General features: G+C 43.4%; 1 protein-coding gene across 3 annotated transcripts in view; it reads left to right on the plus strand.

Annotated features, from left to right (window-relative positions):
• The window catches only part of kiaa0586 (KIAA0586 ortholog), a 378726-nt gene that overhangs the window by 204 nt on the left and 350579 nt on the right, over positions 1 to 27943 (plus strand). For 2 of the 3 annotated variants that reach the window (XM_055640493.1, XM_055640494.1), the window contains exons 1-5: positions 80 to 537; positions 4820 to 4902; positions 17190 to 17265; positions 20690 to 20756; positions 22768 to 22945. In XM_055640493.1, coding sequence (XP_055496468.1) covers positions 336 to 537; positions 4820 to 4902; positions 17190 to 17265; positions 20690 to 20756; positions 22768 to 22945 — 606 coding nt within the window. In that variant the 5' untranslated portion in view covers positions 80 to 335. Of the gene's footprint in view, positions 1 to 79; positions 538 to 4819; positions 4903 to 17189; positions 17266 to 20689; positions 20757 to 22767; positions 22946 to 27943 lie in introns of those variants that run through there. The other variant, XM_055640495.1, reaches the window with a different exon arrangement.

A 27943-nucleotide genomic window follows, 5' to 3' on the forward strand; every position in this document is an offset into this window, starting at 1 on the left:
CGCGGACTGACCGGAGCGGAGTGCGCGCGACCCAGCGGGTTGACCGTTGGGCGCGGGAGCGTGCGCGCGCGGCGGGGACTCACAGCCGGCAGTCGGTAGCTAGCAAAGCAAAGCTGAGTGGACCGCTTCCTCCTCCAAACAAGCATCGACCTTTTACTTTCACCCCGCAGGAGAAAATATGTTTCTGGACGCTAATCGTTTGGAAAGTGTCGTGGTTTAAATAAACTTTGAGGAGCGGGAAGAAGGCGGCGAGACACGGCACCGGGCTGCTGGCTGGTTGGTTGGTTGGTGCTACTCTTTGTCGTCCAGGAGGTGGTGGCAGCTGCCGAGGGCAAATGGAGCCCTCAGTGCGGGAGATCGACCACCTCTCCCCTCTTCGGACCTCGGACAGAGCCCCGACATCGGGGGAGAATCTGCGCCAAGTTCTCTCTCCACGTCGGGCGGACGACTCTGTTTACATCCCGCCCGCTTTGCCGGCCAACAGACGACCGTGTAAAATACTGGCACCCGATGTGTCAGCAGGAGCATCTTCACGAGGTGAATGAATATTCTTCACCTGTGTTTCGATTTGTGTTAGGAATTCTATAACTTTGGTGCAACGTTAAACATCGAACAGGATCCCGGTGAATGGTTTCCAGGGGGTGCAATGAAATGTACAAGTACAGATTCTCTAGTAAAATATAACATGCTGGTGGAAGTCATCGGGTCAGGCAGCTTCCGGGCAGGGAATGCACACGCGACGTTTTGGGCTGGGACTTCTATGGATGTTATGTTGCAGACTGGAAGGATACTGGCCTGAAACTGGCGGTGCTGGCTCGAAGAGCCGAATGGCCTCCTGCACCTATTTTCTATGTTTCTATGGCACAATGGGCTAAGTGTTCGGCTGGCAACCGGAAGGTAATCGGTTCGAATCCCGCTTGGAGTGCATACTGTCGTTGTGTCGTTGGGGCAAGACACTTCACCCACCTTTGCCTGTGTGTAATGTAATGTAATTATGTGAAGCACTTTGGGGTCAATGCAAGTTGACTGAAAATGTGCTATATAAATAAGATTATTATTATTATTATTATTATTTCTATTTTCTATGAAACATCACTAATCCATTCCCTTCGCAGATGGTGTGTGACTCGCAGATTCAAGATTCCAATATCTGTCGTTCCTTAGTCTCTACAGGTTGTCATTAGCTTGCAAATGCCCGAGTTATGGACAACCCGAACGTTTGGGGTGGATTTCATACATCACTTTGCTATCAAACTGCTGAGATGGAACATACAGTACAGGAACAGGGCCTTTGCCCCGCAATGTCTATGCAGTACATGAGGCCAAGTTAAACTAATCTCCTCTGCCTGCATGTGATTCATATTCCTCCAGCCCTGTATATTCATGTGTCATTTAAAAGCCCCTTAAACGCCACTATCGTATATGCCTCCACCACTGCCATGGCAGCCTGTTCCAGGCAGTCTTCATTCTCCTCTTTAAAAAGGGCTTGCTTCACACATCTTTATTTACACTTTGACAATAGACAATAGGTGCAGGAGTAGGCCATTTGGCCCTTCGAGCTAGCACCGCCATTCAATGTGATCATGGCTAATCATCCCCAATCAGTACCCCATTCCTGCCTTCTCCCAATATCCCCTGACGCGCTATTTTTAAGAGCCCCATCTAGCTCTCTCTTGAAAACATCCAGAGAACCTGCCTCCACCGCCCTCTGAGGCAGAGAATTCCACACTCACCACTCTCTGTGAGAAAAAGTGTTTACTCGTCTCCGTTCTAAATGCATCTCACCTTAAAACTATGCCCTAACATGTTCGTATGTTATAGGTGCAGAATTGAGCCATTCCATCAAGTTTGCTCTGCCATTTAATCATGGTCTTTTACATTTTAATCATTCCACTGCTAGTCCCCCATCAGAGTGAATGTTTGGGAAACCAGCGGGATATTTGACAGTTGCTGCAGGGCTCCAGGCATTCGCTGGGTGGGAACTTGGTTCGCAATTAGATTTCTGATTTGCAAACGGTTCTTGGGAGCCGAATACTGCAGTGGTGTCATGTCGGAGTTTTTAAAGTTTTGAACTGGCGAGTTTTAATTTAAGACATTCATAATCGTAACCGAAGTGCGTAGGTTATTGATTGCAATAACAATCAATAGACAGTAATGTTTAGGGTCGAAATCAGTCTGAAGCAGGGTCCTGACCTGAAACATCTGTCCATTGCTTCCCCAGAGCTTGACCTGCTCACATTTTTATGTCTTCTATCTTAGAGATGACCAAGTATCATCTCAAGTGCATGGAAGGCTTCGTCCATCCCCCTTAGACTGTCATCTCTATACTTATAAAACTTTGATCTTGGATGTGTGTGGGTTTGTGTGTGTGTATAATCTCGCTGTGGGTTACGTCAGCCACCCCCCCCCAACTCGCAGTCATTTGGTCGCCGCCCGCAGCCCAACCGCCCTGCCCGCCGGGCTCTGGATTGAAGCCGCTGAGCACGCAGTCTTTTGGTTGACGCGTGCACCGTTGCCTACTCCCCGCTCCCCCTCCTCTCTCCCCCCCCTCGTCCTCTCCCCCCCCCCACCTCTTCCCCCTCCTCCTCCCTTCCCCTACCTTCTCCTCTCCCCCCCCCCCTTCACCTCTCCCCCCATCTCCTCTCCCCCTTATCTCCTGTCCCCCTTCTCCTCTCCACCCCCATCTCGTCTCCCCTTCTCTCCCTCCTACCCCTCTCCCCCCCCTCCTACCCCTCTCTCTCTGCCCCCCTCTCTCTGCTCCCCCTCTCTCTCTGCCCCCCCTCTCTGCCCCCCCCCTCTCTCTGCCCCCCTCTCTCTCTGCCCCCCTCTCTCTCTGCCCCCCTCTCTCTCTGCCCCCTCTCTCTGCCCATCTCTCTCTGCCCATCTCTCTCTGCCCATCTCTCGCTGTCCTCTCTCTGCCCATCTCTCTCTCTGCCCATCTCTCTCTCTCTCCCTGCCTCTCTCTCTCTCTCTCTCTCTCCCTGCCTCTCTCTCTCCCTGCCTCTCTCTCCCTGCCTCTCTCTCTCTCCCTGCCTCTCTCTCTATCTCTGCCTCTATCGCTCCCTCTCTCTTCCTCTCTCTCTCTGCCCCCCTCTTTGTGTCTCTGCCCCTTCTCTCGCTACTCCCTCTCCCTCTCTAGACGTGCCTGTCAGTTGGGGGCTATGCATGAGTGGATAGGTCGGGTATGGGGTAAAAGGAGCAAATGAACCAAAAGGAGCGAACAGGTCCCAATTGGTCTAGTACCTTATAAAAGCCATGAGCTCATTAATGACACAATAGTCCCTCAAGCTTATGGCTATTCTGCATCTTAACATCACCTGCTCACTTTATGTCTGTGCCAGTAATGATGTCAAGTTAAACTAGTCCCATCTACCTTCACTCCATATCTTTTCGCACTCTTGGCTTGTGAAATAACTTAGTTTCTGATTGAAAAATGTTAGAATTCTCTGAGATAGTTGTGATGTGCTCTAAGTAGAAAAATCATGCAAGCTAGAGATTACCTGATGTTCACTGTTTTATATTTTAGACCTCTATTTAAAGCTAATATTCCATCAGTTATTTTGATGTTTTTGTAACTACTTCTTTATTGGTAATCTGCATGTGCATGGATCCTGTAATCTATTTAGATCCCCATTGATACTAACGTCACCATGTTGAAAAACATCACCTTTTGATCAAAAATATGTAAATTCATTCTTGTCTATTCTGAAATCAGGCTGCCTAAATAGTTCTCTTTATTTTTATTCTGTGAGGTAGCTCCTACTCTTGATATATTATTTCCCCAAGAGTATTGGGTATTCTTGTAGCACAAGGTAACTTCAATTAAAATCACAATAAGTTCTTGAACAATGGTGAAATTGGTGATGTTTGACAATACCATTCCTTTAATCATCGCTTCTATTGGCCAATGGAATGGAAGCACATTCTTCTTCCACTCTTACCAACACAAGATTACCTGCAATAGTTTCACTTCTCATCCATGCAGCATTATTGCTGTCATCCAAGGAGTAATAGTAAGTTTCTCCCACATCTTCCCACCTCTTAGAAGCCCCCACAACCTCATCTGAAAACTCAACAACAGTTTCAACATGCACTTGTGTAATCCCAAGCTCTATTTCATTCCCACCTGGCTCCTCAACTAATTAAATTTTCAGACTGAACCACCAGACTAAATTACTGTCTTTGCTCCACAGAATAAAACATATTTCTTGGCACTGATAAGGAACAGTGTGAAACTCAGCTCGTCTGTCTGCATCCTGAATATTCCATTTAACTTCAAGATAAACTTTTGTACTATACAAGAAAATAAATTATAAGAAGTTCTGGATGTTTTATAGCAATTTCTACATTGGCAAGCATTATTTAAGATGTAGACACAAAATGCTGGAGTAACTCAGCGGGACAGGCAGCATCTCTGGAGAGAGGAATGGGAAACGTCTGAAGAAGGGGCTAGACACGAAACATCACCCATTCCTTCGCTCCAGAGATACTGCCTGCCCCACTCAGTTACTCCAGCATTTTGTGTCTACCTTTGATTTAAACCAGTATATGCAGTTCTTTCTTACACATTATTTAAGATGTGGTCTTTTACTGCAACTTAGTTTTTTGAATACATCATTTGGCATGTGGTGGAATTATATGCTTTTGTTAGATATGTAATATATCTTGGCTGAAGAAGAAAAAAAAAACGTGAGTACTTTTGAAAGCCTATTCCCTGCACTTGAATTTTTTGGAAATTGTTTATTTTTGATTAAATGTAAACTTTGTGGTTCTCGTGTGAAGGTTGCACATAACCTTTTTTACAATTATTTGATTTCAGTGCATGATTTGGCCAGAACAAAATCAACTGGGCAGGGAGCACAAAAGGAAGGCAGATGTGACCATTACAAGTTACCACTATGGGTAAACAATGCTTTATTTTATTATCAATGCATTGAGAGCTACTTTACAATTGTCAGAAAGGCTTTATAAACTTAAATCCTCTACAGCGCATTCCTGAAATGAAAATTTTTGCTAATTTTAGTCAAATTTATGAAAGTGTACTGTTTCATTTCTGTTGGACGTCTGAAGAAGTTTCTCGACCCAACACGTCACCCATTCCTTCTCTTCAATGATGCTGCCTGTCCCGCTGAGTTACTCCAGCATTTTGTGTCTATCTTTGATTTAAATCAGCGTCTGCAGTTCTTTCCAACACACCATTTCATTTTAGACTGATAACAAAGGCAACTTGCTTTTTTTTAAACATCTTTAGTTTGGTGTCAATATTGGGTTACATAAGTAGATTTCAGAGCAGATGTCCAGAACGGTGATCACAAATTGGGTTTTCAGATGTATTTCATCGGAGGATAAAATGGCAGAAAGTTCTAGGAAGTAATTTTAGACATTAAGATATAGTGAATACACAATGATGCAGTCAGTACAGAGGGCAGTGTGAGCAAGTGGCAAGAGTGAACCTGTGTGGGATCATGAAAGATTCAAACAGATCAATAGAAATTGTTGAAATACCATGAGCTAATATAGGTGAACAAAGATGGGTGATGATTGTGCAACTTTGTGTCCAATAGGATATGGAAAGATGCTTTTTAGTGAGCTGATGAGCTAATGTTTTAGAATGTAGGGATTGATGGCTGGCCAGAAGAACAGTAGAGCAGTGAAATCTGGAAGTGACAAAAGTAGGGCAGAGGCAGTGGTAGGAGATAATATGAAAGTGGAAACACAGGTAGTTTTCCTATAATGTGTGTTTCCATAATATGTGTTGAATAGAATGCGATGTTATGAATTAAGGAACGTAATTTGCATTAGTCGGGCCTAATTGGTTATAATGCAACTGGGAATAAGTGAACCATTTAAAAGTTAATTTGGAAACAAAAACCTGTCATGGATTTAAACAGTATAAGGGGGGAAAATGATTCCACATATCCTTCTTGCAGTTATCGAACACCATTTTTTCTTCAGAATACTGCTGTTCTTATTACTGTGGGTGGCCACCGAAATTGACAAGCAATCGTTCCTGTTGACATTTATGCAATTACATTCTATTAAACAACGTAACATACAATCTTCAGTATATTTAGTTTGCAGTAATAAAAATAAACTTAGCCATTGTAGCCATAACGCAACTATTGCATTATAACAGAATTCCCTGTGGAGTCATGGAAACAAGCCCTTTGGTCCAACTTGTCCATCCTAAATAAATAGTCTTTGTGCTAGAATTTATATGAGATTATACGTTTAGTTTGCAGTTAAAAAAAATTGTTAAAACTATGAATACTCCTGTTCATTCCAAAATAACTTGACTACACCTCCTCCCAGAGATAGACGCAAAATACTGGATTAACTCAGCGGGCCAGACAGCATCTCTGGATAGAAGGAATGGGTGACGTTTCAAGTCGAGACCCTTCTTCAGAATGTGAAAAATGATCTCGGCCCGAAACGTCTCCCATTCCTTCTATCCAGTGATGCTGCCTGTCCCGCTGAGTTACTTCAGGATTTTGTGTCTATCTTTGGTTTAAACTAGCATCTGCAGTTCCTTCCTATACACCTCCCATCCTGCTTCTTGCAAAGAAGCCATCCCTTCTTCTAATTTCTCCGTCTCCATTGCGTCTGATGGGACTTTTGCTTCTAGGACATGTGAGATGTTGCCTTTCTTCAATAAATGTGGTTTCGCCTTGCAGTTGTGGGATGAGCTCTCACCCACGTCCCCTCTGTGTCTCACAATTCTGCTCTTCCTACTCCTCCTCCAGATGGAAGATGAAAAGAGTTCCCTTGGTCCTCACCTTTCACCCCATCAACCTCTGTATCTATTGGATGAGTGAAGTGTAAAGCCTCCATACAGTGAGGCTTTACATTTCACTCCTCTTCTCGCTCGGGGTGCCGCATTGAAGGCAGCCTCTTCCTGCAGTCTGTTTGTTTTTCTCTTTTTAAAATTTTTAATTTGTTATTTTTAGGTAGTTTTAAAGTATGTTTCTTTAGTATCTTTAGTTTTTCTATGTGGGGGAGGGGGTAGGGTAAGGGGGAAACCGTTTCCCAGTCGCCTCCTGGCGAGGATGCGACTACCTTCCGAGTCATGTCCTCGCCCCCCTCCTCGTGGCCTACCATCTGGATTGGAGCGGCCTTTCCTGCTGGGGACCCGGACCAGAGCTTCAGCGGCGGCGGCGCAGCGCTGGATACATCGCAGAGCGGGCGGATGCTTACCTGGGATCGCCGTTTGGAGCTCCGGAGTGCTGGACCGCTGATTCTGTAGTAGTTCCTGAGGATTGGAGGGCAGCTAATGTAACCCCACTTTTTCAAAAGGGAGGGAGAGAGAAAACGGGGAATTACAGACCAGTTAGTCTAACATCGGTAACTGCTAGAGTCAGTTATTAAAGATGGGATAGCAGCACAATTGGAAAGTGGTGAAATCATTGGACAAATTCAGCATGGATTTATGACAGGAAAATCATGTCTGACGAATCATAGAATTTTTCGAGCATGTAACTAGCAGAGTGGATAAGGGAGAACCAGTGGATGTGTTATATCTGGACTTTCAGAAGACTTTCGACAAGGTCCCACATAAGAGATTAGTATACAAACTTAAAGCACATGGTGTTGGGGGTTCAGTATTGATGTGGATAGAGAACTGGCTGGTAGACAGGAAGCAAAGAGTAGGAGTCAACGGGTCCTTTTCAGAATGGCAGGCAGTGACTAGTGGGGTACCGCAAGGCTCAGTGCTGGGACCCCAGCTATTTACAATATATATTAATGATTTGGACAAGGGAATTGAATGCAACATCTCCAAGTTTGCGGATGACACGAAGCTGGGGGGCAGTGTTAGCTGTGAGAAGGATGCTATGAGGCTGCAAGGTGACTTGGATAGGCTGGATGAGTGGGCAAATGCATGGCAGATGCAGTATAATGTGGATAAATGTGAGGTTATCCACTTTGGTGGCAAAACAGGAAAGTAGACTATTATCTGAATGGTGGCCGATTAGGAAAAGGGAAGATGCAACGAGACCTGGGTGTCATGGTACACCAGTCATTGAAAGTAGGCATGCAGGTGCAGCAGGCAGTGAAGAAAGCGTATGGTATGTTAACATTCATAACAAAAAAGGATTTGAGTATAGGAGCAGGGAGGTTCTACTGCAGTTGTACAATGTCTTGGTGAGACCACACCTAGAGTATTGCGTACAGTTTTGGTCTCCTAATCTGAGGAAGGACATTCTTGTCATAGAGGGAGTACAGAGAAGGTTCACCAGACTGATTCCTGAGATGTCAGAACTTTCATATGAAGAAAGACTGGATAGACTCGGCTTGTACTCGCTAGAATTTAGAAGATTGAGGGGGGATCTTATAGAAACGTACAAAATTCTTAAGGGGTTGGACAGGCTAGATGCAGGAAGATTGTTCCCGATGTTGGGGAAGTCCAGAACAAGGTGTCACAGTTTAAGGATAAAGGGAAAATCTTTTAGGACTGAGATGCGAAAAACATTTTTTACACAGAGAGTGGTGAATCTCTGGAATTCTCTGCCACAGAATGTAGTTGAGGCCAGTTCATTGGCTATATTTAAAACGGAGGTAGATGTGGCCCTTGTGGCTAAAGGGATCAGGGGGTATGGAGAGAAGGCAGGCACAGGATACTGAGTTGGATGATCAGCCATGATCATATTGAATGTCTCAGCAAGACCAAGAATGGGGTTTGGAGAGCTCCCAGCGCGGCTGGCGCTGACTTTAACGTCGCAAAGTCCTGGGGCCCTTTGCCGAGGGCTGCCAGCGTTGCATCTCTGCCCGGAGTGGCCTGTGGACTTCAGGAGCCGCGGACTTCGGTAGGAGGTGACCGACTAGGATGCCCAAGCCGCGGAGGACGTCCTCCAGTCCCTACGTCGGACTTCCGTCACCCCGGTGAGCGAGCCTGAACATCGGGCCGCACCTAGCGGCGACAGCGCGGGTTCGGGACCCCTCCGACCACGGGAGGACAACAGAGGAGGATGACTGAATTCTGGAGCCTTCCCTCACAGTGGGAACTTTGATCCCGCTGTGTGAAGATGTCTGTGTTAAAGCCTATCGTGTTATGTGCTCTTTATTATTTATATGGCTGTATGGCGACCACACATTTCACTGTACCAATTGGTACACGTGACAAATAAATGTATCTTGTGTCTTGTATCTTCTCTCTTTATCTGACACGCTTTTGTCTCCTTTTCACCTCTCGCCTTTGTCACTTACTCCACCCATCTGCCAATCAAACCCCACTCGCATGTATTCACCTATTATTTACCAGGCGTCCCCAGCAGTTACCCTGCCCCACCTCTTTTTCCAGCTTTCAATAGTCAATAGTCAATTTAATTGTAATTTCTCTCCCCTACTCCATAAGTCTGACAGGCTCAAACCAAAACGTTGTCTGTCCATTCTCTCTACAAATGCTCCCTGACCTGCTGAGTTCCTCCAGCACTTTGTTTTGCTCAATAAAATGTCACCTTTCATTCCCCTGCCCATATCACTATTATCCAGTAGTTTAAAACTATTCTTTTCATTATTAACACTACCAATTTTCATGTAATCTGCAAACTTACTAATATTTAGGGTCCCTGCATTTGAACCCTCATATTAGGCTCCCAGTACCATTTCCAGGGGTGCACCATCAGTCACAGTCACATAAGCAACTCTCCACAATCACGCTCTGCCTCCAATTAAAAAAGTGATATTGGATTTACTTTGCCACCTTGCCCTGGTGTTCGAGTTGCCAAACCAGGCCGTGATGCACCCATTCAATATGCTCTCTGCTGCACACGTTCAAGAGAGTCTTCACTAACATCCAATCTTCTTAATCTTCTGGGGAAGTAGAGGTGTTGATGGGCATCCTTTATGATTGCATCATTGTGCTGGGTCCAAGACAGATCTTCAGAGATATGCATCCCATGGCATTTGAAGGTTTGTGGACCCTTGGTGTTCCTCTTCCAAAGTCAACAATAAGTTCCTTGGTTTTACTGACATTGAGAGCAATGTTATTGTTCTAGCACCATTCAGTCAGTTAATCAATCTCCTATACTCCGACTCACCATCATTTGTATTTTGTCCAATAACAGTGGTATAATCGGTGAATTTGAAGATGGAATTGTATCCGGCTACACTGTCATGAATATAGTGTAGAGCAGGGGGTTGAACACCCTGTGCTGATGGTTATCGAGGAGGATAATTGTTACCGATTCGTACAGATTGTGATCTGTTGATGAGTAAGTCGAGGAACCATTTGCAGAAGGATGCACAGAAAGCTTGGTAACCAGTTTGGAGGGGATGGTGCTGTTGAACACGGAGCTGTCGATTACATTAGATTAGATTCAACTTAATTGTCATTGCACATGGTACAAGTACAGGTACAACAAAATGCAGTTTTGCATCTAACCAGAGTGCAGAGTAGTAAAGTGCTGGTTAAGACAATATATATAAATGAGGATATATTGGTGTATGTACATAGGCATATACATATATACAGATAGTTGTTAAGTTGCAAAAGATTGACGTGCTATATTCTGGTGAATAAGAGCTTAACTATAAATTATATAAACGATGAGAAGGGGGGGGGGGCTAGCGCCGGGCCTGTGAGTTCAGCAGGGCAATGGTGCTTTGGAAGAAGCTGTTCTTTAGCCTGCTGGTGCGAGACCGGAGGCACCTGTACCGCCTCCCTGATGGGAGGAGGGCAAACAGTCCATGGTTGGGGTGTGAGGTTTCCTTAATGATTTTGCCAGCCCGTCTCGGACACCGTGTGCGGTGAAGGACAGCCATGGCAGGGAGCGGAGCACCGATGATATGAACGCATGTGATATGACAATAAAACACTCTTGACTCTTGACCATTGTTCAAGTGGTCCAGTGTGGAGTGGAGAGCCTGTGAGATTGCATCCTCTGTTTTTGTGTTGGGGTATTCAAATTCTAGTGGGTTCAGGTTCTTGTTAAGGTAGGAGTTACTCTGCACCATAACCAATCTCTCAAAGTACTTGATTACCGTGGACTTTAGTGCCACCGTCAGAAATCATTGAGACACATTACCTTAGTTTTCTTGGTGCCCATTGGTGTACGTTTTCATGGTTTAGTTTATTTTATTATTGTCACGTGTACGTACAGGGAAAAGCTTTTGTTGCATGCTATGTCAGCAGAAGGACAACACATGATTACAAACAAGCCATTTACAGTGTATAGATACATGATAAGAGAATAACATTTAGTGCAAGGTAAAGCCAGCAAAGTCCAATTAAGGAAAGTCCGAGGGTCACCAAAGAGGTAAATAGTGAAAGGCTTGGATAGAGTGGATGTGGAGAGGATGTTTCCACCAGTGGGAGAGTCTAGGACTAGATGTCATAGCCTCAGAATTAAATAATGTTCTTTTGGGAAGGAGATGAGGAGGAATTTCATTAGTCAGAGGATGGTGAATCTGGAATTCTTTGCCACAGAGGATGTGGAGGCAAAGTCAGTGGATATATTTAAGGCAGAGAAAGATAGATTCTTGATTAGTATGGGTGTCAGAGGTTAAGGGGAGAAGGCAGGAGAATGGGGTTAGGAGGGAGAGTTAGATCAGCCACGATTGAATGACGGAGTAGACTTGATGGGCCAAATGGCCTAATTCTAATCCTATCACATGATCTTATGATAGTAGTTCAGCACTGCTCTCTGGTTGTGGTGCGATGATTCAGTCGCCTGATATCAGCTGGGAAGAAACTGTCCCTGAATCTGGCGGTGTGCGTATATCACACTTTTATACCTTTTGCCTGATTTGGAGAGGGGAGAAGAGGGAGTGGCCAGGGTGCGACTCGTCCTTGATTATGCTGCTGGCCTTGCTGAGGCAGAGTGAGATTTAAATGGAGTCGATAGAAGGGAGGTGTGTAGGAAGGAACTGCAGATGCTGGTTTAAACCAAAGATAGACACATAAAGCAGGAATAACTCAGCGGGTTAGACAGCACAAGGGGAGCCGCGAGAGAGGATGTTGTAGAACTCTCGTCAGAGGAGGAGAACTTCTTCAAAGTAGGCATACCTTGAGATTTTGCAGTGGAGCAGACAAAATGTGTAGGAAGGAACTGCAGATGCTGGTTTAAACTGAAGATAGATACAAAAAGCTGATTAACTCAGCGGATCAGGTCTGCAGAAGGGTCTCGACCCGAAACGTCACCTATTCCTTTTCTCCAGAGATGCTGTCTGACCTGCTGAGTTACTCCAGCTTTTTGTGTCCATCTTCAATAGAAGGGAGGTTGGGTTGTGCGATGGTCTGGGCTGCGTCCACAATTCGCTGCAATTTCTTGCGGTCTTGGAGCTGTTCCAAAACCAAGCTGTGGTGCATCCTGATAAAAATGTTTCCTATGGTGCATCTTTAGAAGCTGGTGAGAGTTGTAGGGGGCATGTCAAACATCCTCAGCCTTCTAAGGAAGTAGAGGCTTTGGTGTGCTTTCTTGGTCGCTGCTTCAATATGGGTGGTCCAGGAGAAGTTGTTGGTGATATTGACTCCTGGGAATAGGAGTCTGACGTAGGTGTCTCTCTTAGCCAGTTTTTCTATGGATGCGTGTAGGGCTAGGGCGATGGCGTCGATGGACCTGTTATGGTGGTAGGTGAACTGCAGAGGGTCAAGGCCGCTGGGTAGACTGGATTTAATGCGTTCCATAACTAGCATCTCAAAACATTTCATGATGGTGGATGTCGAGGCCACAGGACGGTATTCATGTAGGTACGAGGTATTGCTTTTCTTTGGCACTGGGATGATGGTGCTTCTTGATGGTGGTGTAATATTGACCTCAGTATTGAGAGGCAAAAACTCCAGCCAGTTGCTGAGGATTTATCTACACTTAATCTTGCTAGGACTTTTAATACCACCTTATTATATATTCTAGAATATCCTTGTCCCCTTCATGAAATATCCAATGACAATATTTTTTTGTAAAAACAGATGAGAAATATCAATTTAAATCTTCTGGCTACTTGTATAGATTGCCGCTTTGGCCCTGACTCAAGGAATAGGAGTAGAATTAGGCCATTTGGCCCATCAAATCTACTCCGCCATTCAATCATGGCTGATCTATCTCTCCCTCTTAACCCCATTCTCCTGTTTTCTCCCCATAACCTCTGACACCTGTACTAATCAAGAATCTATCTATCTATCTCTGCCTTAAAAATATCAATAGACAATAGACAATAGGCGCAGGAGTAGGCCATTCAGTCCTTCGAGCCAGCACGGCCATTCAGTGTGATCATGGCCGATCATCCCCAATCAGTATCCCGTTCCTGCCTTCTCCCCATATCCCCCGACTACGCTATATTTAAGAGCCCTATGTAGCTCTCTCTTGAAAGTATACAGAGAACCTGCCTCCACTGCACTCTGAGGCAGAGAATTCCACAGACTCACCACTCTCTGTGAGAAAAAGTGTTTCATCGTCTCTGTTCTAAATAGCTTACTCCTTATTCTTAAACTGTGGCCCCTGGTTCTGGACTCCCCCAACATCGGGAACATGTTTCCTGCCTCTAGCGTGTCCAAGCAATCTTATATGTTTCAATGTGATTACCTCTCATCCTTCTAAACTCCAGAGTGTACGAGCCCAGCTGCTCCATTCTCTCAGTATCTGACAGTCCCGCCATCCCGGGAATTAACCTTGTAAACCTATCAGATTATGGTCGCTACCTCCTAATGGCTCCTATACCTTGAGTTCCCTTATCAAATCCGGTTCATTACATAACACTAAATCCAAAATTGCCTCAGCTCCACGACAAGCTGCTCTATGAATCAGTCTCAAAGGGCACTACAAATTCCCTTTCTTGGGGTCCAGTACCAACCTGATTTCCCAGTCTACCTGCCTATTGAAATCTCCCATGACCACCGTAGCATTTCCTTTTTTACATGCCAATTTTATTTCCTGATGTAACTTGAACCCTATATCCTGGCTACTGTTTGGGGGGCTGTAAATAACTCCCATTAGGGTTTTTTTACCCTTATAATTTCTCAGCTCTATCCACAATTGCTACATTTTCAGATCCTGTCACCCCTCACTAAGGACTGAATTTAAGTCCTGACCAACAGACCTACCCCGCGCCCTCTGCCCACCTTCCTGTCATTCCGATATGACGTATAACCCCTAATATTTAGTTCCCAGCTCCTATCCTCTTGCAGCCACGTCTCTGTAATTCCCACAGCATCATACCGACCAATCTTTAACTGTGCTACAAGCTCATCCACTTTGTTTCTTATACTACGCGGATTCAAATACAACACCTTTAATTTGGTATTCACCTTACTTCTCACACCGGTCACAATTTCACGCAACATTACTCTTATCCCTTCTTAAACTTTCTGTCCATTAATTTGGAAGACTTCTGTACATTTCCTGTATTCTCTTTGCCTTTAACTCCATCCTTACACTTCCAATTTGCTGACCCTACTTCCCTCACTGTTTAGCTCAGTTTTACTGTTTCCCTGGCTATCCATTTGAAGTTAATATATTTCTAAAATGTTTTGATATTTTCCTTAATAATGCCCACTAGTGATATTTTGTCCTCTCTTTGTCTTCCTAACTTATTTTATGTACCCGTCTATATCTTCTATACTACCAAAGAGCCCATCTGCTTCCTGAAATCTCATTATTGTGAATAGCTCCCACTTTGTGAAGTAGATCTACCTGCAAGTAGCTTTTAGGTGCCTATGTTTGCTAGGTCTTATCTTGCAATGTTGAAATCGGTCTTCCATGTATCAACAAATTAAGTAAAATCATTACCTATCTAAGTAGGTTGCACAATGTTTAAAAAAAAAACATTTATGTCGCATTCTATGGCTTGGGATTTAATTTTTTTGTTTTTTTGCACTGAAAATTGCTGGCTTCATGAAACTTAAATTTAAACTTAAATCTAAGTTTATTATTGTCACATTTAGATTAAATTCATCTTTATTGTCATTGTACAGAGACAACAAAATGCAGTTAGCATCTAACCAGAAGTGCAAAAACAGTGCATGTGGTGGAATAATATCTAAGAAAGTGCAGTTGAGCAGCATAGGCAGTAAGAGGAGGATATATACAGTAGTCTATAGATAAGGGTACACTATAGGTGGGGAAATATGTGTACGGTGGGACATTGTAGTATGGATACACTGGATGGGATATATGTAGTACAGACAGAAGTATTAGTGCAGTAAGCATTAAGTACGTTGTGGATGGATGTACACAGTATAAACAGAGGTAGAATCTATCTATCTATCTATCTATCTATCTATCTATCTATCTATCTATCTATCTATCTATCTATCAGTGCAATGTTCGGGGGGGGGGGGGGGGGGGGGGGGGGGTGGTGGCTGGCTGGCAATCACCAAGGTACAGAGTTAAGTAGGGTGACAGCCGCAGGGAAGAAGCTGTTCCTGAACCTGCTGGTCTGGGAACGGAGAGACCTGTAGCGCCTCCTAGATGGGAGGAGACTGAGAGCAGTTCTTGACGATGCTGCGCGCCCTTCGCAGACATCGCTTGCTCTGGACAGATTCAATGGAGGGAAGTGGTGAGGAACCGGTGATGCGTCGGGCAGTTTTCACCACCCTCTGCAGTGTTTTCTGATTGGAGACAGAGCAGTTGCCGTACCATACTGTGATACAGTTAGAAAGGATGCTCTCGATGGTGCAGCGGTAGACGTTCACCAGAATCTGAGGAGACAGATAGACATTCTTTAGTCTCCGGAAGAAGAGACGCTGGTGAGCCTTCTTGATCAGAGTTGAGGTATTGTGGGTCCAAGAGAGGTCTCCAGAGATGTGGATACGCAGAAATCCAAAGCTGGCAACACGCTCCACCTCCATCCCATTGGTATGGATGGGGGTGTGTGTGCCACCCTTAGTCTTTCTGTAGTCCACAATGAGCTCCTTGGTCTTCTTGGTGTTAAGGGCCAGGTTGTTGTCGGCGCACCATGATGTTAGGAGCTGGACCTCCTCCTTGTAGGCTGACTCATCGATGTCGCTGATGAGGCCAATCGCCATTGTGTCATCTGCAAACTTGATAATGGTGTTGGAACCATGTACAGGTGTGCAGTCGTAGGTGAAGAGGGAGTAGAGGAGAGGGCTCAGCACACAACCCTGTGGAACGCCGGTGTTCAGGGTGAGGGTTAAGGAGATGTGGTTGTCTAACCTAACAGACTGGGGTCTGTTGGATAGAAAGTCCAATATCCAGTTACAGAGGGAGGGGTTGATGCCCAGGTCGTTGAGTTTGGTGATCAGTTTGGATGATGGTGTTGAATGCTGAGCTGAAGTCGATGAACAGCATTCTCACATAGGTGTCTCTGTTGTTGAGGTGGGAGAGGGCGGAGTGAAGTGCCATGGAGATGGCATCCTCCGTACTCCTGTTCTGGCGGTAGGCGAACTGGTGGGGGTCCAGTGTGGGAGGTAGGCAGCCTTTGAGGTGTGCCAGGACCAACCTCTCGAAACACTTAGTGATGATGGGGGTATGTGCAACTGGGCGGAAGTCGTTGAGGCTCGCTGCAGTGGAGTGTTTTGGCACCGGTACGATTGAGGTGGTTTTGAGGCACGTGGGGACAGCTGCTTGGGCAAGTGACAGGTTGAAAATGTCAATCCAGACATCCGTCAGCTGCGCAGCACAAGCACTGAGGACGCGCCCGGGGATGCCGTCAGGGGCGGCAGCCTTACGTGCAATAGTCTTGCTCAGTGGCACGCACTTGTCGGTGGGGGAGAGTGTGAGGGGCTGGGGTATAGTGCAAAGCTTTGTTTTGTAAGCTATCCAAACAGATCAGATAAACCATACATATGTACAATCAATTCAAACTCAAGTACAGTAGATAGAGCAAAAGGGAAAGATACAGCATTCACAACATAGTTATCAGCATTGTAGCACATCGTTGCCTCAGACAAAGTCCAATGTCCTCAATGGGGTCTAGGTGAATCGAACAGAAACTACAGGCACAAGAGTGATGGTTTATCTGCTATGCATATGTCCAGTAATTGAAAGAAAGGCTCTGACATGGGGAACAAAGGTGAAGGGGTGATGTGTTGGGGATTGTGGCAGAACATGGAAACAGAGGAAATATCTGGTACGTCTCTTTTCTCTCCCAGTTTCTCTTCACTTGCACCACACCACATGCTCCCAGCCCCAGCAAAGTAGTAGTTTTTAAATATATAGTCTTGATTTGTTTTTTAGGCCTGATGCATTTATGAAATGTCTTTTGAGAATTTTATTTTTTCGTTTTCTTTAAAAAAGTGGTCAAATTCAAGTGATGTACATAGAACAGTGGAAGACCTTCCAAAAGCAGCAGCAGATGGCAGCAAACTCAAAGGTATGACTAAGACACATCCTTCCAAACGGATTTAACATTATTCTGACAATGTAACAACATGCATTGGACATATATTTTACTGTGCAGGTATTCCTTGATTTACAAAGGAGTTACATTCCAGGAGATAAGGAACAACACATAAACAGCAATAGTATCTCCCATCAGTGTTGATGTAAAAATTCCAGCTGCTTTCCAAATCTCAAATTGTGGTTAGCATTCCTAAACACTTAACAAATTAATACTATTATATGAAATGCAAACTTCTCTTCCTCTCCTCCTTCAGTTGCAGACTGAAATAACTTGCCATGGTTTTCCATGAATACCGTTCCACTTTAGTTCATGGGAATAAGAGTCATTCCTGCCATTTCTGTTTATTTACTGTAAAAATGCTATTAGTTGAGATATTTTGTTAATTTTGAAAGCAGAGGGTGGAATGGACTAGGGCTTGTTAGACTTATTGAGTTATGTTATTTTTAATTTTGTCTTCACTCACCCCACCTTAAGCGTAATCATTAATGTTAGCTGTCCAAATATTTACAGATATTAGTCTTGACATTTTCTATGGACATGGCTGCAGTACCATTTTGATTAAAGGTGCTCCAAATTCCCTGTGACAAATGTCATTTCATTTTAATTTTATCTTCTGTGTTTTGGACCCCATTAAAGTCCAGTAAATCTTTTCAAATCATTTAGCCATTCTAAACAATTTAATTAGACTCTTAATCTCTGTACTGAAGGGAATATTATTGCCAGGTCTATTCAGCTTGCCTGTTTTAATCAATATTTTGTCCTATTGTAATCTGATAATTTAATATCTGTCTCTTATTAGGTCAGTAAATACTTCCAGGCATTAGTAGCTCTGTACCCAGTATATTACCGTGAGTTTTATAAAACTGTAGTATAACTTCTATCCTTTCGCATTGCAAACTCCCTGAGAGAAAGGCTAATATTCTATCAGCTTTTGGAATTATTTTGCAAATATGCATGGTTTACATTAATGGACCCCTGAGTTTCTCCGAATGGTTAGTTTCCATCCATTTGGAAATTCTCTGCACTCCCTCTCTTGAATTGAAAGAAGTGATGAAGATTTCAGCCTCAACAACCCTTTTAGATTGTGAGTACCTCCGAGTGAAAAGTATTTTTCTCAGTTCGCATTAATTCTTTTGTCAGGTTCCTTCAAAGATATTTTATGCCTAGTTTTATAACCCACCTTCAAAGGGAAATGGGCGATTTCTATTCATTCTTTCTTGGGGTTTCCCCCCCGCAACATAAGATACATAAGAAAAAGTTCAGGGCCATTCAGTTTTGTGCCTGCTGTGCCATTCAGTAGAGCATTGCTGATCTTTTACATGATTCAATTTTCCTTAGTTCCAAGAATATCCAAAGATCTGTCAATCTATGCTTTATATAAAATGCATGATGGAGTCCATAGCTCACAAGGGTAGAGAATTCCATACATTCACTTCTCTCTGGGTAAAGAGATTTCTTCTCGTCCTTTTACGGAATGACTAATTTCTTTTTTTTGACTCCTTGGGTTCTAGTTACCCCAGCTGGTTCATTCTTTATTATTTTCAACTCCATGATCTCTGTCTGCTTAAACTCTCCTATATGGTCAGCCAGGAATCAATTCAGTGAACTCTTGCTGCATTCACTCTATTATAATTACATTATTCCTTGAGTAGGGAGACCAAGCCTTAACACATTATTCCCAATGCAATCTCACTAGGGTCCTACATAATTAAGTTTAAGAACTTCAGCTGGGATATTATGTTCTGTCAAAGCCTTGTTTTTAGTTGGTCAATGGGCTTTTTGGCTTTTTGGTTAGGAAGGGCTGGCTAGAGCTAAGGAATGCTGGAAGAGCTGGAAGAGCTAAGGAATGTAGTCAAAGGTGCTCACATCAAAAACAGAGCCATTGTTGAAGTGTATCTTTCAGCTGGTGTCGAATGCCTCTCTGTCTGATAGATTCATACGTTCTTGGCTCTCATTGGAGTATTACCTTAAATGTTTGAGCTTTAAATGGCCTTAACTGCGCTGAGAACCCATACATATCATAGTTATCAGCAGGTTGTTGTGACCCCTACCAATCATATTTTTAGGTTACTGGTTTTCTGCTGGACTTTGGTAATCAGGTACATGTAGAGCTGCTACTTTTCCTTTGAGACCTTTGCATTTGAAGTTCAATAACTCCTGTCTCTCATCAAACCAGTCCATGTTTTTGATGGTGGGCGGCGCAGCGGTCGAGTTACTGTCTTACAGCACCAGAAACCTGGGGTCGATCCTGATTACAGGTGCTTGTTTGTACCGGAATTCAAAGGGTTTATAGGTTAATTGGCTTCTGCAAATTGTCCCTGCAGTGTAGGATAGAACTAGTGTATGGGGTGATTGTTGGTCAACACGTACTCGGTGGGCCGAAGGACCTGTTTCCACGCTGTGCCTCTAAAATTAAAACTAAAAAGCAGGGTCTCTTCGCAGGTGTGAAATAAGCTGAACTACAGAACAGTCCATAAATTGTGGACATTCTGCAGCTTGTTGTCCGGGAGTTAATAGTATTTTTGTGAGTTGCTATTTAAGAAGAGGGTTTTTGAGAGCTTTGGTATACTTTCGTATAAAGTTAGGAACCAATCAAGTAAGCTTTCTCCTAATTGAAGTCCAGCTTCTTGATTGTTGTTGGAGCTACATTTATTCAGACAAGTGGAGAGTATTCAATCACTTTATTGACTTGCACCTTGTAGATAGTGAAAAGGCTTTGAGCTATCAGGAGGTAAGTTACTTGTTGCAGCATATTTAGCCTCTCACCTTAGTGCGATGCAGGTAAGTGGGTTTTAGGTTTATGTTCAACAATTATCCCCAGTAAACTGATGGTGTAAGACTTGACAATAGTAAAGTCATTCAATAGGCTGTCACTTCTTGGAATTAGTCATTCTGTATGTTTTTTTTTTTGTTGCTGTCCTATAAAGTTACTTGGCATTTATCAGTCCATGCCTAACATTTCTGGGTGTTGTTGCCTGTGGCATGAACTAGTTAATTTGCTGAAGAGTTATGATTGAAATTGAATGTTGCACAATCATCAGCAACCATCCCCATTCTTGTATTTGTGATGGAAAGAGGGTCATTGATGAAGCAGCTGAAGGTGGTTAGGCCTTGGATGCTACCTTGGGGAGTCAAATCTGAATTACCCGTTTCCAATTTTACCTGTTCAAATTGTTATGAAGCAAATGTCAGGCTATTCAGTGAGGAAAGAAAATGAGAGAACAGTTTGCTGTTGTAAATATCTTGAGGCATGATTGCAGTATTTTAATCATATCATGCAATCCTCTTGGATGGTAGAGTGTAGATGACAAATGTTGCAAAATAGCAATTCCTTTATTTGTAATTTGCTGTGGTAGCTGCATAAAGGTGTAATTTCAATTTGCATGCCTTTCAGGAAATGATATTTTGATTTCCCACTATACTGGAGGGCAAAAAGAAGCAATGAAAGCCATTGTTCAGCGGTAAGTTGCGGTGATAATTTTAATAGCCAATCAAATTGTTTCTGGACTTATAATAGCAACAATTAGAATGCGGTTACTTCTTCAGTTAAATCTCTATTCGACTTTCTGTGAATAGTTTATTTATTCTTAAAATGAGATCACCTATAAAATGTGTTATTGATGTGCTGCGTTGGTGTATTTTCGGCATACATTAAACTGGTATCCTTATTGATTTATACATGGTTACTCTTTTTTGAAGTCCATCTCCATTGAAGCAAAGTCTTGTACTTGATAAGGTTTTTGAAGACCCCAATGTTCTGAACCACTTTCGAGCCACTTCTAAATAGAGCCATAAAGCATGATAGCAGACTATTTGTCTATAACAAACTTCATGAACATGCTTATTTTGTGATACTTGATTTTGCTTTTATTGATAATGATTTAAGGGATAAATATTGACCAGAACATCAAGCCATTTGCTGGAATAATGCTGTAGATTCCAATAGAGCAGCTGCGACTAAGTTTAACATTTCAACTGAAAAATTATACCTCTGACGGTGGAAATGTTGTACAAAGCAGTCCGCAGATGTGTGCTTGGTCTTCCCAAATCATGAGTAGTGAATATAGTGTTTTAAAATAAGTACACATGAATTGCTTCTTCACTTACATTGAGTGATAGAATCTTGGACAGTGGGAAGGTAAGTGGTAAAATGACCAATGGTGCATTTTTTGTGATTTGCAAGCAAGGGTGTAGGTCTTGATGGAGATGGAACTGGAGAAAATGGTATCTGTAGAATTCTGAAATAATAGTAGTAGGACGCTTATGCTTGGCAGTAGCATCCTTTTAGAGGTGTTGGATTTAATTTGGCAAGTGTAAATTCTTATCCCCACAGAATAAAATTAATATTGTAGATTAGTTTATTGTCATATACACCAGGGTGCAATGGAATTCCTTGATCACAGAATAAACAGTATACATACAGTAATGGTAAATACAATGACAAGTGCAAAACAACAACAATGGAATAACTGCATGTTAGAGTAAGAGTACATGGCAGCACCACCAGGAATGGGGTGTGAAAGAGGAGTTTCGTTCAGGAATCTGATAACAATGCGGAAGAAGCAGTTGTTAAATCTGGACAACTGGGCTTTCAAGTTCCTGTATTTTCCACCAGAAAATAGAAGCGAGAAAAGGCAATGGCCAGGGCATCCTTGATGATACTTCCAGCCTACTTGATGCAACCCACCCTGCATTTGTACTGGATGGAAGGATGGACTGAGCTGTGTCCACCACTTTTTGCAGATTCAGGTGTCCAAAGCAGAGCAGTTGCCATGCCCGTATCCTGACTGAATACCTCTGCAGCACATTGTGGAGGTTCGAGAGAAATTTTGTGGACATGCTGAATCTTCTCAGAAGCCTAAGAAAGTAAATATACTGATGCACTTTCTTGATCTCTGCCTCAGTGTTAAGGGACCAAGTTAGGTAACTGGTGATATGGATATAAGGCAGCTCTGTTGATGAGGAGAGGGTTATGTTTGGTCATACCGTCGCTTCCTTAAGTTGATAACCACCTATTTTGTCTTGTTGATATTAAGGGTTAGGTTGTTGTCCTGACAATTTAATGTCTGCCTCACCCCCCAACTCTCTGCCCCCTCACTGCCTCCTCTCCCCTAACTAAAATCAATTAATCCTGAAAATGTTGATGGTTCAATGCTGCACACACCACAACAATACAATACCATTGCTTTTCCAATTCTTTGCTATAAAATACAATTATATTTATTTTTGTAATTAACGCATGTTGCTGTTTTAAAGTAGTCTCGGTGAGTTTTTGATTACTCTGCAGTACAATCTATGTATATGGGTATATAATGTCAAAATATTGTGGAAACGGTGTTCCCATTACTTATAGAAGCATCTCTCTCTAACTTTACAAAAGGAACTTCATACATAGACAGTAACAGTCAATTCAAAAAGTGTTCATATTCCTGTCAAGGTTGTGTTGAACTTTAGTACAATTTTAATTCCCAGAAAGGTGCTGACTGGTCCCAAAGGAAAATATGTGGAAGCGCAACTTCTGGTGAAGCCTTCTTTTGATGATAAGGAATCTTTTACACGGGGTGCGAGAGAGACCAATTTTTGTTCCAATACTGTTATGACCGCAGCTGCCACTGCATCAGCCATTGCTGCAACTGCACCTCTGCTTAAGGTTGGTGAAATCTGTTGATGCATTTGTAATAGCAATGATAAGTGGCATGCTAAAAATTGCAAAGAATTGTGCAGACAAGTATTTTTATGCAAGAAATTGTTGTAAATGGACTTTTTTTTAATATTACAATATTCATGGAAATAAAGATACACATTGGCAGTCGGCATTGGTCATGACTTAGGGGTAGGTTGCATATGCAGTCATAGTTGGGTCTTTACTATGATTATAATTTTTTAAATATTTTATGAGAACTATTAAATATACAATGCGATGAAAGTTCATTGGCAGCAATTCTGTAGCAATTCTTGTCTTGTTGGACATTGATTTATTTCTGCTAAAATGCTTTATTCTTTATTAATTAAGGTTTAATTGCTTAATGACACTAACCCCAGCTTCCTTTCGTGTCCTCTGATATATCAGATCAGGCACGGGAGATTTATCTCCAAATTTGAGGAAGGACGTTCTTGCTATTGAGGGAGTGCAGCGTAGTTTCACAAGGTTAATTCCCGGGATGGCGGGACTGTCATATGCTGAGAGAATGGAGCGGATGGGCTTGTATACACTGGAATTTAGATGGATGAGAGGGGATCTTATTGAAACATATAAGATTATTAAGGGTTTGGACACGCTAGAGGCAGGAAACATGTTCCCGATGTTGGGTGAGTCCAGAACCAGGGGCCACAGTTTAAGAATAAGGGGTAAGCCATTTAGAATGGAGATGAGGAAACACTTTTTCACACAGAGTTGTGAGTCTCTGAAAAATTCTCTCTCAGAGGGCGGTGGAGGCCGGTTCTCTGGATACTTTCAAGAGAGAGCTAGATAGGGCTCTTAAAGATAGCCGAGTCGAGGGATATGGGGAGAAGGCAGGAACGGGGTACTGATTGTGGATGTTCAGACATGATTACATTAAATGGTGGTGCTGGCTCAAATGGCCGAATGGCCTACTCCCGCACCTATTGTCTATTATCTACCTTAATATGCCTTAGGATGTCCAGCACCACCTCAAACGTATTATAGACTGTTCTCAAGCCATATCCATTAACTGTTCCAACTTCCCATTCTACATGTCTTTATCCACGGTAAAAATAGGATAATGATCATTGAGGTCCTTGCGCATCTCCTGTGGCTCCCCACAGAGATGACCTACAAGGCGAAACCAGGAGGCAGCTCGAATGTCGGCGAAACATCACTCCCTGACGAGCTCAATGCGTTTTACACACGCTTTGATAGGGAGAACACTGATGTGCCTTCCCAATCCCCCATTCGCTGTGATGGTATTTCATACTCAGTCACAGAGGCCGACGTCAAGAAATCCTTCAGAGGGGTGAACCCCCAAAAAGCGCCTGGTCCTGATGGTATACCCGGTCGTGTTCTTAAAAACCTGTGCGGACCACCTGGCTGGAGTTTTTGCGAACATTTTCAACCTCTCACTTCTGAGGTCTGAGGTCCCCACCTGCTTTAAAAGGGCATCAATTATACCAGTGCCCAAGAAGAGTAAGGTGACGTGCCTCAATGACTATCGACCAGTGGCACTAACGCCGGTGGTGATGAAGTGCTTTGAGAGGTTGATCATGGAGCAAATCAACACCTACCTCGACAAAAATCTGGACCCACTGCAGTTCCCTTACCGCCACAACAGATCAACGGTGGATGCGATCTTGCTGGCCCTCTGGACCACTTGGACAACAAAAATTCATATGTCAGGCTGTTATTCATCGAATACAGCTCAGCATTTAACACAATCATCCCCTCCAAGCTGGTTACCAAACTTGCAGAACTGGGTCTCTGCGCATCCCTCTGCAATTGGATCCTCGACTTCCTCATTCACAGACCACAGTCTGCTCGTATGGGTGGAAATGTGTCAGCCTCGATAACAATCAGCACAGGAGCACCTCAAGGCTGCATGCTCAGCCTCCTGCTGTACACACTCTATACCCATGACTGCGTAGCCAATCACAGTGCGAACTCCATCATTAAGTTCGCTGATGACACCACTGTTGTGGGACGTATCTCTGATGGGGATGAGTCGGAGTATAGAAGAGAGATCGAGCAACTGTCCATATGGTGCCAGCGCAATAACGTGGCCTTCAACACCAGCAAAACCAAGGAACTGATTGTGGACTTTGGAAGGAGTACGAGGGGGACCCACAGCCCCATTTATATCAACGGGTTGATGGTTGAAAGGGTCAGAGCTTCAGATTCCTGGGCGTGCGCATCTCTGAAGATCTTTCCTGGTCCGAGAACACTAACGCAATTATCAAGAAAGCTCATCAGCGCCTCTACTTCCTGAGATGATTACGGAGAGTCGGTTTGTCAAGGAATACTCTCTAACTTCTACAGGTGCACAATAGAGAGCATGCTGACCGGTTGCATCGTGGCTTGGTTCGGCAATTAGTGCCCTGGAAAGGAAAAGACTACAAAAAGTAGTAAACTCTGCCCAGTCCTCATCGGCTCTGACCTTCCTTCCATCGAGGGATTGGCCGCAGTCGCTGCCTCAAAAAGGCTGGCAGCGGTGGATCAAAGACCCACTGCCATCCTGGCTGCATGCTCCCTGCCGCTACCTTTAGGTAGAAGGTACGGAGCCTGAAGACTGCAACAACCAGGTTCAGAAATAGCTACTTCCCCACAGCCATCAGGCTATTAAACCTGGCTCGGACAAAAAACTAATTTTAATAACCCATTTTCTGTTATTTGCACTTTATCAGTTTATTTATGTATGTGTGTACATATTTATATCATGGTATATGGACACACTTATCTATTTTGTAGTAAATGCCTACTATGTTCTGTGTGCTGAAGCAAAGCAAGAATTTCATTGTCCTATACAGGGACACATCACAATAAACGAACTTGAACTTGAACTTGCTTTTGGCTTCTGAGGTTCCTGTGCTCTCTCCAGTTACCCTCTTTCCCTTAATGCATATTTCTTAAATCTGCTTAAAACTTTACATAATATTGTCTGCCAAAGCTATCTCCTGCTCCCTTTTTGCACTGCTGATTTTGTTCTTAAGTATGCTCCTCGGTTCCCAAAACTCTTCGAGGGATACACTTGATCCCAGCTGCCTTTACCTGTCCTGGTGCTTCTTATTATTCCTAACTAGAGCCACAATTTCTTTCATCATCTAAGCTCCCTTACTCCCATCTGCGTTGCCCTTCACTCTAACTGGAACATGCATGCCCATGAGATCTCACCTTTAAAATTTCCGGATGTCCTTTTGCCCACAAACAACCTATCTTCACCAAGTTCCTGTCAAATACCATTAAGTTTGTCCATGACCCAATTAAGAATTTTAACTTGTGGGCTCACCCAGTCTTTATTCATAACTATTTTAAAGCTAATGGAATAATGATCGCTGGTTCCAAAATGCTCACCCACAGACACTTCACTCACTGGCCCTTACCAATTTCCTACAACTAGATGAAGCTTTGCCATCTTTTTTTTTTTAGGGCCCTACATCTTGCCTGAGGAAACTTTCCTGAACATATTTGATAAATTCCAGCCCAGCCGTCAATAATTCATTTTTATGAGCTGATGGTTTGAAGATGAACTGATTCCATGCAGATATAATTCACACTTCTGACTTCTTCCACTAAGCCAATCTTGTGTACAATTGCTAACTCTCCCTTGATCCCATCAAAACCAGCCTACCATGTTTTAGTTTTGTGGGATTCACGTCTCTCTTGCCCTCAACATTATTGCAGGCTAATAATACCACAGTTTTGGGCACTTCTGCTGCGAGACTTTGAAGGACAAGGAAGAGATTTCACCCTATGGGAACATCTGTGTGGCAAGGGTGTTTTGTTTGCTAAAATCCCAATGGTGCCAGATTATCAGAATTTTACTGGATATACTGACACCCTTCCTGGGTCACTGTACCAATAGAAACATAGAAACATAGAAATTAGGTGCAGGAGTAGGCCATTCGGCCCTTCGAGCCTGCACCGCCATTTAACATGATCATGGCTGATCATCCAACTCAGTATCCCATACCTGCCTTTTCTCCATAGACCTCTGATCCCTCCACTGGGCCCTCTAACTCCCTTTCCTACAACTGGCCTCAACTATCTGTGGCAGAGAGTTCCAGAGATTCACCACTCTCTGTGTGAAAAAAGTTTTCATCTCGGTTTTAAAGGATTTCCCCCTTATCCTTATCCCCTTGTCCTGGACTTCCCCAACATCGGAACAATCTTCCTGCATCTAGCCTGTCCAACCCCTTAAGAATTTTGTAAGTTTCTATAAGATCCCCTCTCAATCTTCTAAATTCTATAGAGTATAAACCAAGTCTATCCATTCTTTCTTCATAAGACAGTCCTGACATCCCAGGAATCAGTCTGGTGAACCTTCTCTGCACTCCCTCTATGGCAATAATGTCCTTCCTCAGACTTGGAGACCAAAACTGCACGCAATACTCCAGGTGTGGTCTCACCAAGACCCTATACAACTGCAGTAGAACCTCCCTGCTCCTATACTCAAATCCTCTTGCTATGAAAGCCAACATGCCATTCGCTTTCTTTACTGCCTGCTGCACCTGCATGCCTACCTTCAATGACTGGTGTACCATGACACCCAGGTCTCGCACATCTCCCACTTCCCAATCGGCCACTTTTTAGACAATAAAGAGCTTTCACGTTATGGGAACATATGTGTCCACATTAAACTGTTTTTGCCAAACTAAAATCACCAACATGGTGCCAAGTCATCAGCAGTTCCTAGCATCCTCCTCACACCTAACACTGCCCCCCAGCTTAGTGTCATCCGCAAACTTGGAGATATTGCCTTCAATTCCCTCATCCAGATCATTAATATATATTATGAACATGAACAATGAACATGACTTCAGCTAATTGACCAGTTTATTTTACGAAGAGCAGTTTGTATATCAGTTGTCCACCTGTCAGCATTTCAACTGCCGAATTACCAGTTTATTCTTTGGAACACAGTATCTCTGTTGTAACCCTGTCCTGACTAAAGCTCCTGTCAATAGACAGTGGACCAAT

The sequence above is a fragment of the Leucoraja erinacea genome, chromosome 9, assembly GCF_028641065.1.
Source record: "Leucoraja erinacea ecotype New England chromosome 9, Leri_hhj_1, whole genome shotgun sequence".
NCBI classification, from domain to species: domain Eukaryota; kingdom Metazoa; phylum Chordata; class Chondrichthyes; order Rajiformes; family Rajidae; genus Leucoraja; species Leucoraja erinaceus.